This window comes from Oncorhynchus masou, unplaced genomic scaffold, assembly GCF_036934945.1.
Source record: "Oncorhynchus masou masou isolate Uvic2021 unplaced genomic scaffold, UVic_Omas_1.1 unplaced_scaffold_808, whole genome shotgun sequence".
In the NCBI taxonomy this organism is placed as follows: Eukaryota; Metazoa; Chordata; class Actinopteri; order Salmoniformes; family Salmonidae; genus Oncorhynchus; species Oncorhynchus masou.
The window spans coordinates 149,616-162,959 of NW_027014552.1; the positions used below are offsets into that span (position 1 = coordinate 149,616).

A 13,344-nucleotide genomic window follows, 5' to 3' on the forward strand; every position below is an offset into this window, starting at 1 on the left:
CCAAACAACTCCTTGTTGAATTTGCGAATTCCAACTTGTTGTGATGTTAATGTCCAATGGCCGATAAGCACAGATACGTTTTATCTATATTTTTTCTTCATTATTTCTCTTCATATGACAAGGATTAAAAAAATATTTGCCAGTAGACTTGATTCATGATGATGACTGCTAGCTAAGATTGTGAACAGTGTAATCTAGATGTCATTTTTATTCAGACATTTGGAACTACACAAATAAATATTCATGACATTTAAAACTATATAAATATAAAAATAGAAACAAAAATAAGACTCATAAATATCAAAAAGAAGTAACAAAGACAAATAGAAACAAATGTGTGTTGATTTGGCACTCGAGCATCGATACGTTACCCGTCCCGCAAAACTGTCAACCAAGAGTCAAGACTACATTACCCATCCCCCAACACTGTCAACCAAGAGTCAAGACTACATTACCCATCCCCCAACACTATCAACCAAGAGTCAAGACTACATAACCCATCCCCCAACACTGTCAACCAAGAGTCAAGACTACATTACCCATCCCCCAACACTGTCAACCAAGAGTCAAGACTACATTACCCATCCCCCAACACTATCAACCAAGAGTCAAGACTACATTACCCATCCCCCAACACTGTCAACCAAGAGTCAAGACTACATTACCCATCCCCCAAAACTGTCAACCAAGAGTCAAGACTACATTACCCATCCCCCAACACTGTCAACCAAGAGTCAAGACTACATAACCCATCCCCCAACACTGTCAACCAAGAGTCAAGACTACATTACCCATCCCCCAACACTGTCAACCAAGAGTCAAGACTACATTACCCATCCCCCAACACTATCAACCAAGAGTCAAGACTACATTACCCATCCCCCAACACTGTCAACCAAGAGTCAAGACTACATTACCCATCCCCCAAAACTGTCAACCAAGAGTCAAGACTACATTACCCATCCCCCAACACTGTCAACCAAGAGTCAAGACTACATAACCCATCCCCCAACACTGTCAACCAAGAGTCAAGACTACATTACCCATCCCCCAACACTGTCAACCAAGAGTCAAGACTACATTACCCATCCCCCAATACTGTCAACCAAGAGTCAAGACTACATTACCCATCCCCCAAAACTGTCAACCAAGAGTCAAGACTACATTACCCATCCCCCAAAACTGTCAACCAAGAGTCAAGACTACATTACCCATCCCCCAACACTGTCAACCAAGAGTCAAGACTACATAACCCATCCCCCAACACTGTCAACCAAGAGTCAAGACTACATTACCCATCCCCCAACACTGTCAACCAAGAGTCAAGACTACATTACCCATCCCCCCAATACTGTCAACCAAGAGTCAAGACTACATTACCCATCCCCCCAAAACTGTCAACCAAGAGTCAAGACTACATTACCCAACCCCCAACACTGTCAACCAAGAGTCAAGACTACATTACCCATCCCCCAACACTGTCAACCAAGAGTCAAGACTACATAACCCATCGCCCAACACTGTCAACCAAGAGTCAAGACTACATTACCCATCCCCCCAACACTGTCAACCAAGAGTCAAGACTACATAACCCATCCCCCAACACTGTCAACCAAGAGTCAAGACTACATTACCCATCCCCCAACACTGTCAACCAAGAGTCAAGACTACATTACCCATCCCCCCAATACTGTCAACCAAGAGTCAAGACTATATAACCCATCCCCCAACACTGTCAACCAAGAGTCAAGACTACATTACCCATCCCCCAACACTGTCAACCAAGAGTCAAGACTAAACCACTTCACCTTGGTGCTGTGCAGACTGGCTTCATATTATTCTTAATGATTTCGCACAAACCAGAAGAAAATGCAACAATCTGTCTGTGAAACTATATATTCACAGTGTTATGAATGAATTGTGGTTTATTTGGTAGCATTTCGTAGTGTGACTGATTTTATTAATTGCATTAGTACTGTACAAAGTTAGAGGTGTGCTATTTGATAGATTCCCCCGCTCCCCCTACCTCTGGCTTCCAGTGGGGAGACCTGAGGTCAACCTACCCCCGCTCTCCCTACCTCTGGCTTCCAGTGGGGAGACCTGAGGTCAACCTACCCCCGCCCCCCTACCTCTGGCTTCCAGAGGGGAGACCTGAGGTCAACCTACCCCCGCTCCCCCTCCTCATCTCGTAAAACTTGTTTTTCAACCACTCCACAAATTTCTTGTTAACAAACTATAGTTTTGGCAAGTCGGTTAGGACATCTACTTTGTGCATGACACAAACAATTTTATAGATTATTTAACTTATAATTCACTGAATCACAATTCCAGTGGGTCAGAAGTTTACATACACTAAATTGACTGTGCCTTAAAACAGCTTGGACAATTCCAGAAAATGATGTCATGGCTTTAGAAGCTTCTGATAGGCTAATTGACATCATTTGAGTCAATTGGAAGTATACATGTGGATGTATTTCAAGGCCTACCTTCAAACAAAATGCCTCCTTGCTTGACATCATGGGAAAATGAAAAGAAATCAGCCAAGACCTCAGAAAGGAAATTGTAGACCTCCACAATTCTGGATCATCCTTGGGAGCAATTTCCAAATGCCTCAAGGTGCCACGTTCATCTGTACAAACAATAGTACGCAAGTATAAACACCATGGGACCACGCAGCCATCATAACACTCAGGAAGGGGACGCGTTCTGTCTCGTAGAGATAAACGTACTTTAGTGCGAAAAGCGCAAATCAATCACAGAACAGCAGCAAAGGACCTTGTGAAGATGCTAGAGGAAACAGGTACAAAAGTATCTACATCCACAGTAAAACGAGTCCTATATCGACATAACCTGAAAGGCCGCTCAGCAAGGAAGAAGCCACTGCTCCAAATCCGCCATAAAAAAGCCAGACTACGGTTTGCAACTGCACATGGGGGACAAAGATTGTACTTTTTGGAGAAATGTCCTCTGGTCTGATGAAACAAAAATAGAACTGTTTGGCCATAATGACCATCGTTATGTTTGGAGGGAAAAAGGGGGAGGCTTGCAAGCCGAAGAACACAATCCCAACCGTGAAGCATGGGGGTGGCAGCATCATATTGTGGGGGTGCTTTGCTGCAGGAGGGACTGGTGCACTTCAAAAAATAGATAGCATCATGAGGTAGAACAATTATGTGGATATATTGAAGCAACATCTCAAGACATCAGTCAGGAAGTTAAAGCTTGGTAGCAAATGGGTCTTCCAAATGGACAATGACCCCAAGCATACTTCCAAAGATGTGGCAAAATGGCTTAAGGACAACAAAGTCAACGTATTGGAGTGGCCATCACAAAGCCCTGACCTCCATCCTATAGAAAATGTGTTGGCAGAACTGAAAAAGAATGTGCGAGCAAGGAGGCCTATAAACCTTACTCAGTTACACCAGCTCTGTCAGGAGGAATGGGCCAACATTCACACAACTTATTGTGGGAAGCTTGTGGAAGGCTACCCAAAATGTTTTATCCAAGTGAAACAATTTTAAGGCAATGCTACCAAATACTAATTGAGTGTATGCAAACTTCTGACCCACTGGGAAAGTGCTGAAATAAATAAAAGCTGAAATAAATCATTCTCTCTACTATCATTCTGACATTTCACATTCTTAAAATAAAGTGGTAATCCTAACTGACCTAGAACAGAGAATGATTACGAATTAAATGTCAGGAATTGTGAAAAACTGAGTTTAAATGTATTTGGTTAAGGTGTATGTAAACCTGTAAACTGTATATCCAAATCTTAGAACGCCAAACTTAACAAACAGATCACTGACCATTTTGTATCTCACCATACCTTCTCTACGATGCAATCTGGTTTCCGAGCTGGTTATGGGTGCACCTCAGCCACGCTCAACGTCCTAAATGATATCATAACCGCCATCGATGAAAGACAGTGCAGCCATCTTCATCGACTTGGCCAAGGCTTTCCGACTCTGTCAATCACCGCCTTAGATTTCTACGGCTTGCAGTTCCTATTGCTTCCACTAGATGTCAACAGTCTTTAGAAATTGGTTGATGTTTTTCCTTTGAGAAATGAAGAAGTAGCCATTTCCTTTCTGGGAGTCGAGCCAAGTGTACTGTTGTGGTTGGGGCACGTGACCTGAAAGCTCGCTCCACTTTTCGTCCGGTATTGAACACAGTTAATTCCGTCTTAAATTCGATAGTTTATTTACGTTTAAAAAATACCTAAAGTTGGAATAGGAAAGTTGTTTGAAATGTTTACAGGTAACTTTTATTAGATACTTTGTAGTCATTGGAACCGGTGTATTTTCTGAATCAAAAAAAAAAATGGACATTTTGGGGATATAACGACGGAATTTATCGAACAACAAGGACCATTTGTGATGTTTATGGGACATATTGGAGTGCCAACAGAAGATGATCTTCAAAGGTAAGGCAGGAATTATATAGTTATTTCTGAGGTTGATATATGACTGTCGTGTGTTTGTTTGATGGGGTGCTGTCCTCAGATAATCGCATGGTCTGCTTTTGCCGTAAAGCCTTTTTGAAATCTGACACTGCGGCTGGATTAACAAGAAGTTCATCTTTAAGCCAATGTTTAACACTTATATGATTTATGAATTCTTATTATGAGTATTTCTGTTTTTGAATTTGGCGCTCTGCTATTTCACTGGGTGTTGTCAAATCAATCCCATCACTAAGAAGTTAAAACGTCTGATGGCCTTGAGATAGAAGCTGTTTTTCAGTCTCTCGGTCCCAGCTTTGATGCACCTGTACTGACCTCGCCTTCTGGATGATAGCGGGGTGAACAGGCAGTGGCTCGGGTGGTTGTTGTCCTTGATGATCTTTATGGCCTTCCTGTAACATCGGGTGGTGTAGGTGTCCAGGAGGGCAGGTAGTTATCCCCCGGTGATGCGTTGTGCAGACCTCACTACCCTCTGGAGAGCCTTACGGTTGAGGGCGGAGCAGTTGCCCTACCAGGCGGTGATACAGCCCGCCAGGATGCTCTTGATTGTGCATCTGTAGAAGTTTGTGAGTGCTTTTGGTGACAAGCCGAATTTCTTCAGCCTCCTGAGTTTGAAGAGGCGCTGCTGCGCCTTCTTCACAATGCATTCTGTGTGAGTGGACCAATTCAGTTTGTCTGTGATGTGTATGCCGAGGAACTTAAAACTTGCTACTCTCTCCACTACTGTTCCATCGATGTGGATAGGGGGGTGTTCCCTCTGCTGTTTCCTGAAGTCCACAATCATCTCCTTAGTTTTGTTGACGTTGAGTGTGAGGTTATTTTCCTGACACCACACTCCCTGTAGGCCGTCTCGTCGTTGTTGGTAATCAAGCCTATCACTGTTGTGTCGTCCGCAAACTTGATGATTGAGTTGGAGGCGTAATAGATGGATCAGTCTTGCTGACTGCCTCAATTTCAATATAAACCTACTGGATAAGAGACTATTGTGATTGACAGGCTGGTATAAACCTACTGTATAACAGACTATTGTGATTGACAGGCTGTTTGTTGACTGCAGAGTAGGAGGAAGAAGAAAGCGATTCACATCAAATGTTTCTAACTATTTTGTAATATTTATTGTAGATTTTCTGTTAATTTTTTCCCCCACTATTCATCACAGCAAGCGCTTTAGAGAACAACAAACAAACAAAGGAACATCAACAAACGTCACAGTATTCCAACACAGTCGTGACTGACTTACTGGCCCCCCTACAAACCCCACACTCCACCCAGACCAGCCAATAGGATTCACCCTCACCTCCGGACTGTTCCACCGGTGGGGGTAAGGGGGTGAGTAAGACACAGAAGCATCACATAATAACTACAAGGTCGCTCTCACAACACAACACATAATAACACATTGATTGTGTACTTTAAAGCTATTATTATAATCAGAGAAGTGCAGTAGTCCTAGACAACACACTGGGCCATTCACACAAACTGTTAAAACACACTGGCCATTCCCAGCAACTGTTTTAGATGGCAAGTAATAAAGTTATTATCAGTAGTTTATTGATCGATTGATTGACTGATTGATAGCTAGATAGTTAGGTGTGTGAGAAAAAGACAGAGGTTAGAGGATGAGACTTGGTGGTCAGTGGTTAGCTGTTTGTCTGTCTGTCCTTCTACCCTTTGTGTTCAGTCTCTAGCTGACATTGGTACCTCTTTCTCTCCCTCTTTCTCTCCCTCCTCTCTCTCCCTCTCTCTCCCTCTCCTCTCTCACTCTCCTCCCTCCCTCTCCCTCCTCTCACTCTCTCTCTCCCTCTCTCTCCTCCTTGTCCTCTTTCTCCCTCCTCTCTCATTCTCCCTCCTCTGCCTCTCTTCTCTCACTCTCCCTCCTCTCCCTCTCCTCCCTCACTCTCCCTCCTCTCACTCTGTCTCTCACTCTCCCTCCTCTCACTCTCTCTCTCCTCTCTCTCTCCCTATCTCTCTCTCCTCCTTGTCCTCTTTCTCCCTCCTCTCTCATCCCTCTCTTCTTACTCATTCCTAACTGGAACTCAACACGTCACACCCTGGTGTCTGTCAGATGTAATCTAGTATCTGATTGGTCCCTATCTGATGTTATCTTCTCTCTGGTTGGTCACTGTTTGATGTAATCTAGTATCTGATTGGTCCCTATCTGATGTTATCTTCTCTCTGGTTGGTCACTGTTTGATGTAATCTAGTATCTGATTGGTCCCTATCTGATGTTATCCTCTCTCTGGTTGGTCACTACTTTAGACCAGAGCCCTATGGCACCCTATTCCCTATATAGTGCACTACTTTAGACCAGGTCTATACACCCTATTCCCTATATAGTGCACTACTTTAGACCAGGTCTATATAAGGAATAGGATTCCATTTGGGACTTAATAAAGCTTCTTCATGATACCGCCCTCTCTCCCTTCACCATCTTCTTCATCATCAACTCCCCATACTAATTAATACTCATATTAACCACATCGTTATGTTGCCACGACAACGATGCTGTTTCTAAAATACGGTAGACAACGCAGGTCTGTGGTTGGTGGGTGAGGGGAGGGGCTGCAGCGGTGGGTTGTGATGTAGGCGTGGCCTGGGTTGTTCAGTACGCGTGATTGGCCACGTAGAGAGACTGTCCAGCCGCTCCGCTGTCTCCTGTTGACTCATACTTCCCTGGGCAGCCAGACCGTTCACCTGGAGGACAGAGGGGGAGGGGGAGGGGGAGAGGGTGGAGAGGAGGGGGAGAGGGAGAGGTAGAGAGTGAGGAGGGGAGGGGGAGAGGGTGGAGAGGAGGGGGGAGGGAGAGGAGGAGAGGGGAGGGAGCGGGGAGGAGAGGAGGAGGGGGGAGGGTGGAGGGGAGGATGAGGGGGGAGAGGAGGGGGGGAGGGGAGGGAGAGGTGGAGAGGGAGGAGAGGAGGGGGAGGTTGAGAGGGAGGAGAGGAGGAGGAGGAGGGTGGAGAGGGGAGGGTGGAGAGGAAGGGGAGGGTGGAGAGGGAGGGGAGGGTGGAGAGGAGGGGGAGAGAGAGGTGGAGAGGGGAGGGAGAGGTGGAGAGGGAGAGGAGGGGGAGAGGTGGAGAGGGAGGGGGGAGGGAGAGGTGGAGAGGGAGGAGAGGAGGGGAAGAGGGTGGAGAGGAGGGGGGAGGGAGAGGTGGAGAGGGAGGAGAGGAGGGGGTGGAGAGGAGGGGGAGGGAGAGGTGGAGAGGGAGGAGAGGAGGGGAGGGAGGACAGGAGGGGGAGGGAGAAGCGTTACATTGAAAGATAGAAGAGATGGATAAGTGGTAGAAGACCGATGTAGAGTTAGATAGAAGGTCCTGTATTGAAAAGTTATTTTGTACCCACACCCCTCTCCTCCACTCACCTCAGCCCGTTTAAGGAACTCCTCGGCAGCAGCCTTTTCGTTGTCTCTCTCTCCTCTCCAGGCGTTGAGGGCTGAGGCCTGCAGGGCACGACCATAGGAGAAGGTCAAGGCCCAGGGTTTACCCAGAGGACAGGTGTTGATAGCATTCAGGTTAATACTGGCCTCCTCCTCTGACTGGCCCCCTGACAGGAACGTCACACCTGAGGAGGGAGGGAGGGAGGGAGGGAGGGAGGGAGGGTGGGTGGGAGGGAGGGAGGGAGGGAGGGGGTGGGAGGGAGGGAGGGAGGAAGGGTGGGTGGGAGAGAGAGAAGAGGGAGGGAGGAAGGGTGGGTGGGAGAGAGAGAAGAGGGAGGGAGGGATAGACGCACATTCAGTTAGATATTGACAGAATGTAAAACAATCACACAAATATAAAGTGTCTATGTGAGCATGCATGCCAGTCTGTGTGTCTGTGTGTACCTGTGACGGCAGGGGGTACGGTGCGGCGGAGGGCAGTGACCGTAGCCATGGCGATCTCCTCGTTAGTGTATTTTTGGGGGCAGGAGTGTCCAGGAGTCACCATGTTGGGCTTCAGCAGGGTCCCCTCCAGATAGACATGATGGTCTGATAGGGCCTTGTACACCGCAGACAGAACCTACAGACAGACAGATAGACATGATGGTCTGATAGGGCCTTGTACACCGCAGACAGAACCTAATCGTTGTCTCTAAATGGGGATCATATTTAAGTAGTTATTTTTCCCACTGGTGTTTGTGGGATATTGTTTAGAGTTAGTGCACGTAGCACCTTTGTAGTCACGGTTCGTTGTTTGTTTATTGTTTCGTTTTGCTAAGTTTCACTTTTAATAAATTATGTGGAACTCAACAACGTGACAGAACCACCACACCAGGACCAAGCAGCCCGGGAGGAGATGGCATCCTGGTCTTTGGAGGAGGTTGAGGAGAGAATATCCTGGACTTGGGAAGACACAAAAGCCTGCCGTGGAAACAGACGACAGGAGAAAAAGGAGGACAGCGACAACGCCAGGGTTCGCGGCCACAGAGGAAGCCCAAAAGACAGCCTGAACACATGGTGTGGTCGGCGGAACCGGGGAGTGATGGGGAGTCGATGGAGGAAGGTAATGAGAGATTCCGGAGAGAGGTTGTGGAAAGGAGTATGCTGCAGTGCACCATCTGTGACAGCTCTACGCACCAGGTCTCCAGTACGCCTTCTCAGCCCAGTACGTCCTGTGCCAGCTATGTAGGTTACTACTGGTGAATGTAGACTACTACTGGTGAATGTGGGCTACTACTGGTGAATGTAGACTACTACTGGTGAATGTGGGCTACTACTGGTGAATGTAGACTACTACTGGTGAATGTGGGTTACTACTGGTGAATGTAGACTACTACTGGTGAATGTGGGCTACTACTGGTGAATGTAGACTACTACTGGTGAATGTGGGCTACTACTGGTGAATGTGGGCTACTACTGGTGAATGTGGGTTACTACTGGTGAATGTGGGCTACTACTGGTGAATGTGGGCTACTACTGGTGAATGTGGGTTACTACTGGTGAATGTGGGTTACTACTGGTGAATGTGGGCTACTACTGGTGAATGTGGGCTACTACTGGTGAATGTGGGTTACTACTGGTGAATGTGGGTTACTACTGGTGAATGTGGGTTACTACTGGTGAATGTGGGCTACTACTGGTGAATGTGGGCTACTACTGGTGAATGTGGGTTACTACTGGTGAATGTGGGCTACTACTGGTGAATGTGGGTTACTACTGGTGAATGTGGGTTACTACTGGTGAATGTGGGTTACTACTGGTGAATGTGGGCTACTACTGGTGAATGTGGGTTACTACTGGTGAATGTGGGTTACTACTGGTGAATGTGGGTTACTACTGGTGAATGTGGGCTACTACTGGTGAATGTGGGTTACTACTGGTGAATGTGGGCTACTACTGGTGAATGTGGGCTACTACTGGTGAATGTGGGCTACTACTGGTGAATGTGGGTTACTACTGGTGAATGTGGGCTACTACTGGTGAATGTGGGCTACTACTGGTGAATGTGGGTTACTACTGGTGAATGTGGGCTACTACTGGTGAATGTGGGTTACTACTGGTGAATGTGGGCTACTACTGGTGAATGTGGGTTACTACTGGTGAATGTGGGTTACTACTGGTGAATGTGGGCTACTACTGGTGAATGTGGGCTACTACTGGTGAATGTGGGTTACTACTGGTGAATGTGGGTTACTACTGGTGAATGTGGGTTACTACTGGTGAATGTGGGTTACTACTGGTGAATGTGGGCTACTACTGGTGAATGTGGGCTACTACTGGTGAATGTGGGTTACTACTGGTGAATGTGGGCTACTACTGGTGAATGTGGGTTACTACTGGTGAATGTGGGTTACTACTGGTGAATGTGGGTTACTACTGGTGAATGTGGGCTACTACTGGTGAATGTAGGCTACTACTGGTGAATGTGGGTTACTACTGGTGAATGTGGGCTACTACTGGTGAATGTGGGCTACTACTGGTGAATGTGGGTTACTACTGGTGAATGTGGGTTACTACTGGTGAATGTGGGTTACTACTGGTGAATGTGGGCTACTACTGGTGAATGTGGGTTACTACTGGTGAATGTGGGTTACTACTGGTGAATTTGGGCTACTACTGGTGAATGTGGGCTACTACTGGTACTACTGGTGAATGTGGGTTACTACTGGTGAATGTGGGTTACTACTGGTGAATTTGGGCTACTACTGGTGAATGTGGGCTACTACTGGTGAATGTGGGTTACTACTGGTGAATGTGGGTTACTACTGGTGAATGTGGGTTACTACTGGTGAATGTGGGCTACTACTGGTGAATGTGGGCTACTACTGGTGAATGTGGGCTACTACTGGTGAATGTAGGTTACTACTGGTGAATGTGGGTTACTACTGGTGAATGTGGGTTACTACTGGTGAATGTGGGCTACTACTGGTGAATGTGGGTTACTACTGGTGAATGTGGGTTACTACTGGTGAATGTGGGTTACTACTGGTGAATGTGGGTTACTACTGGTGAATGTGGGCTACTACTGGTGAATGTGGGCTACTACTGGTGAATGTGGGCTACTACTGGTGAATGTGGGTTACTACTGGTGAATGTGGGCTACTACTGGTGAATGTGGGTTACTACTGGTGAATTTGGTCTACTACTGGTGAATGTAGGCTACTACTGGTACTACTGGTGAATGTGGGTTACTACTGGTGAATGTGGGCTACTACTGGTGAATGTGGGTTACTACTGGTGAATGTGGGTTACTACTGGTGAATGTGGGCTACTACTGGTGAATTTGGTCTACTACTGGTGAATGTAGGCTACTACTGGTACTACTGGTGAATGTGGGTTACTACTGGTGAATGTGGGCTACTACTGGTGAATGTGGGTTACTACTCTTGAATGTGGGCTACTACTGGTGAATGTGGGCTACTACTGGTGAATGTGGGCTACTACTGGTGAATGTGGGCTACTACTGGTGAATGTGGGTTACTACTGGTGAATGTGGGTTACTACTGGTGAATGTGGGTTACTACTGGTGAATGTGGGTTACTACTGGTGAATGTAGGCTACTACTGGTACTACTGGTGAATGTGGGTTACTACTGGTGAATGTGGGCTACTACTGGTGAATGTGGGTTACTACTGGTGAATGTGGGTTACTACTGGTGAATGTGGGTTACTACTGGTGAATGTGGGTTACTACTGGTGAATTTGGGCTACTACTGGTGAATTTGGTCTACTACTGGTGAATGTAGGCTACTACTGGTGAATGTGGGCTACTACTGGTGAATGTAGGTTACTACTGGTGAATGTAGGTTACTACTGGTGAATGTGAGCTACTACTGGTGAATGTGGGCTACTACTGGTGAATGTGGGCTACTACTGGTGAATGTAGGTTACTACTGGTGAATGTGAGCTACTACTGGTGAATGTGGGCTACTACTGGTGAATGTGGGCTACTACTGGTGAATGTAGGTTACTACTGGTGAATGTAGGTTACTACTGGTGAATGTGGGTTACTACTGGTGAATGTGGGTTACTACTGGTGAATGTGGGTTACTACTGGTGAATGTGGGTTACTACTGGTGAATGTGGGTTACTACTGGTGAATTTGGGCTACTACTGGTGAATTTGGTCTACTACTGGTGAATGTAGGCTACTACTGGTGAATGTGGGCTACTACTGGTGAATGTGGGCTACTACTGGTGGATTTGGGCTACTACTGGTGAATGTGGGCTACTACTGGTGAATTTGGGCTACTACTGGTGAATGTAGGTTACTACTGGTGAATTTGGGCTACTACTGGTGAATGTGGGCTACTACTGGTGAATGTGGGTTACTACTGGTGAATGTGGGTTACTACTGGTGAATGTGGGCTACTACTGGTGAATTTGGTCTACTACTGGTGAATGTAGGCTACTACTGGTGAATGTGGGCTACTACTGGTGAATGTGGGCTACTACTGGTGAATGTGGGTTACTACTGGTGAATGTGGGTTACTACTGGTGAATGTGGGTTACTACTGGTGAATTTGGGCTACTACTGGTGAATTTGGTCTACTACTGGTGAATGTAGGCTACTACTGGTGAATGTGGGCTACTACTGGTGAATGTGGGCTACTACTGGTGGATTTGGGCTACTACTGGTGGATTTGGGCTACTACTGGTGAATGTAGACTACTACTGGTACTACTGGTGAATGTAGACTACTATTGTCCCCCTCTCACTCTCCCTGAAGAACGCCTTCCCAGTCCTTTACTTCCTGTGCCTGCTCCTCGCACTCTTCGAGTCCGGTGTCACCTGTGCCGGCTCCACGCACTAGGCCTCCAGTGCGCCTCCCCAGTCCAGAGCTTCCGGCGACGTTTCCCAGTCCAGAGCTTCCGGCGACGTTTCCCAGTCCAGAACCTCCGGCGACGTTTCCCAGTCCGGAACCTCCGGCGACGTTTCCCAGTCCGGAGCCTCCTGATACGGTCCACGGTCCAGAACTTCCAGCTCCATGGCAGGAGTCTTCTTCTGCACCTAGGTCCAGCCCGGGTACAGTGTTCAGCCTGGGTCAATGGCTGGATCTGCGGGTTTTTCATCCCGCACCAGAGCCGCCCCCGATGCTGGCGGATCCGCGGGATGAGAGGGTTCTTCGGCCCGCACCAGAACCGCCCCCGATGCTGGCGGATTTTCGGGATGAGAGGGTTCTTCGGCCCGCACCAGAGCCTCCACCGACACCCCCCCCTAACCCTCCCTTTTGGTTTCAGGTTTTGCGGCCAGAGTCCTACTGTCACAGTACTGTCACGCCCTGACCATAGAGAGCCTTTATCTTCTATGGTGGAGTAGGTCAGGGCGTGACTGGGGTGTCAGTCTAGTTTATTATTTCTATGTGGGGTTCTATTTTTCCCACTGGTGTTTGTGGGATATTGTTTTGAGTGTGTGTACATAGCACCTCTGTTGTCACGGTTCATTGTTTGTTCATTGTTTTGTTTTTTCTAT

General features: G+C 47.1%; 1 protein-coding gene across 1 annotated transcript in view; it reads right to left on the reverse strand.

The window, feature by feature from the left end:
* Positions 1 to 5,552: 5,552 nt before the first annotated feature.
* Positions 5,553 to 13,344, reverse strand: part of LOC135537532 (fructose-bisphosphate aldolase C-like) — a 32,574-nt gene continuing 24,782 nt past the window's right edge. Inside the window, exons 7-9 of the mRNA XM_064963667.1 lie at positions 8,280 to 8,454; positions 7,821 to 8,020; positions 5,553 to 7,156 (exon numbers count right to left, since the gene is read on the reverse strand). Coding sequence (XP_064819739.1) covers positions 6,974 to 7,156; positions 7,821 to 8,020; positions 8,280 to 8,454 — 558 coding nt within the window. The 3' untranslated portion in view covers positions 5,553 to 6,973. The remainder of the gene's footprint in view (positions 7,157 to 7,820; positions 8,021 to 8,279; positions 8,455 to 13,344) is intronic.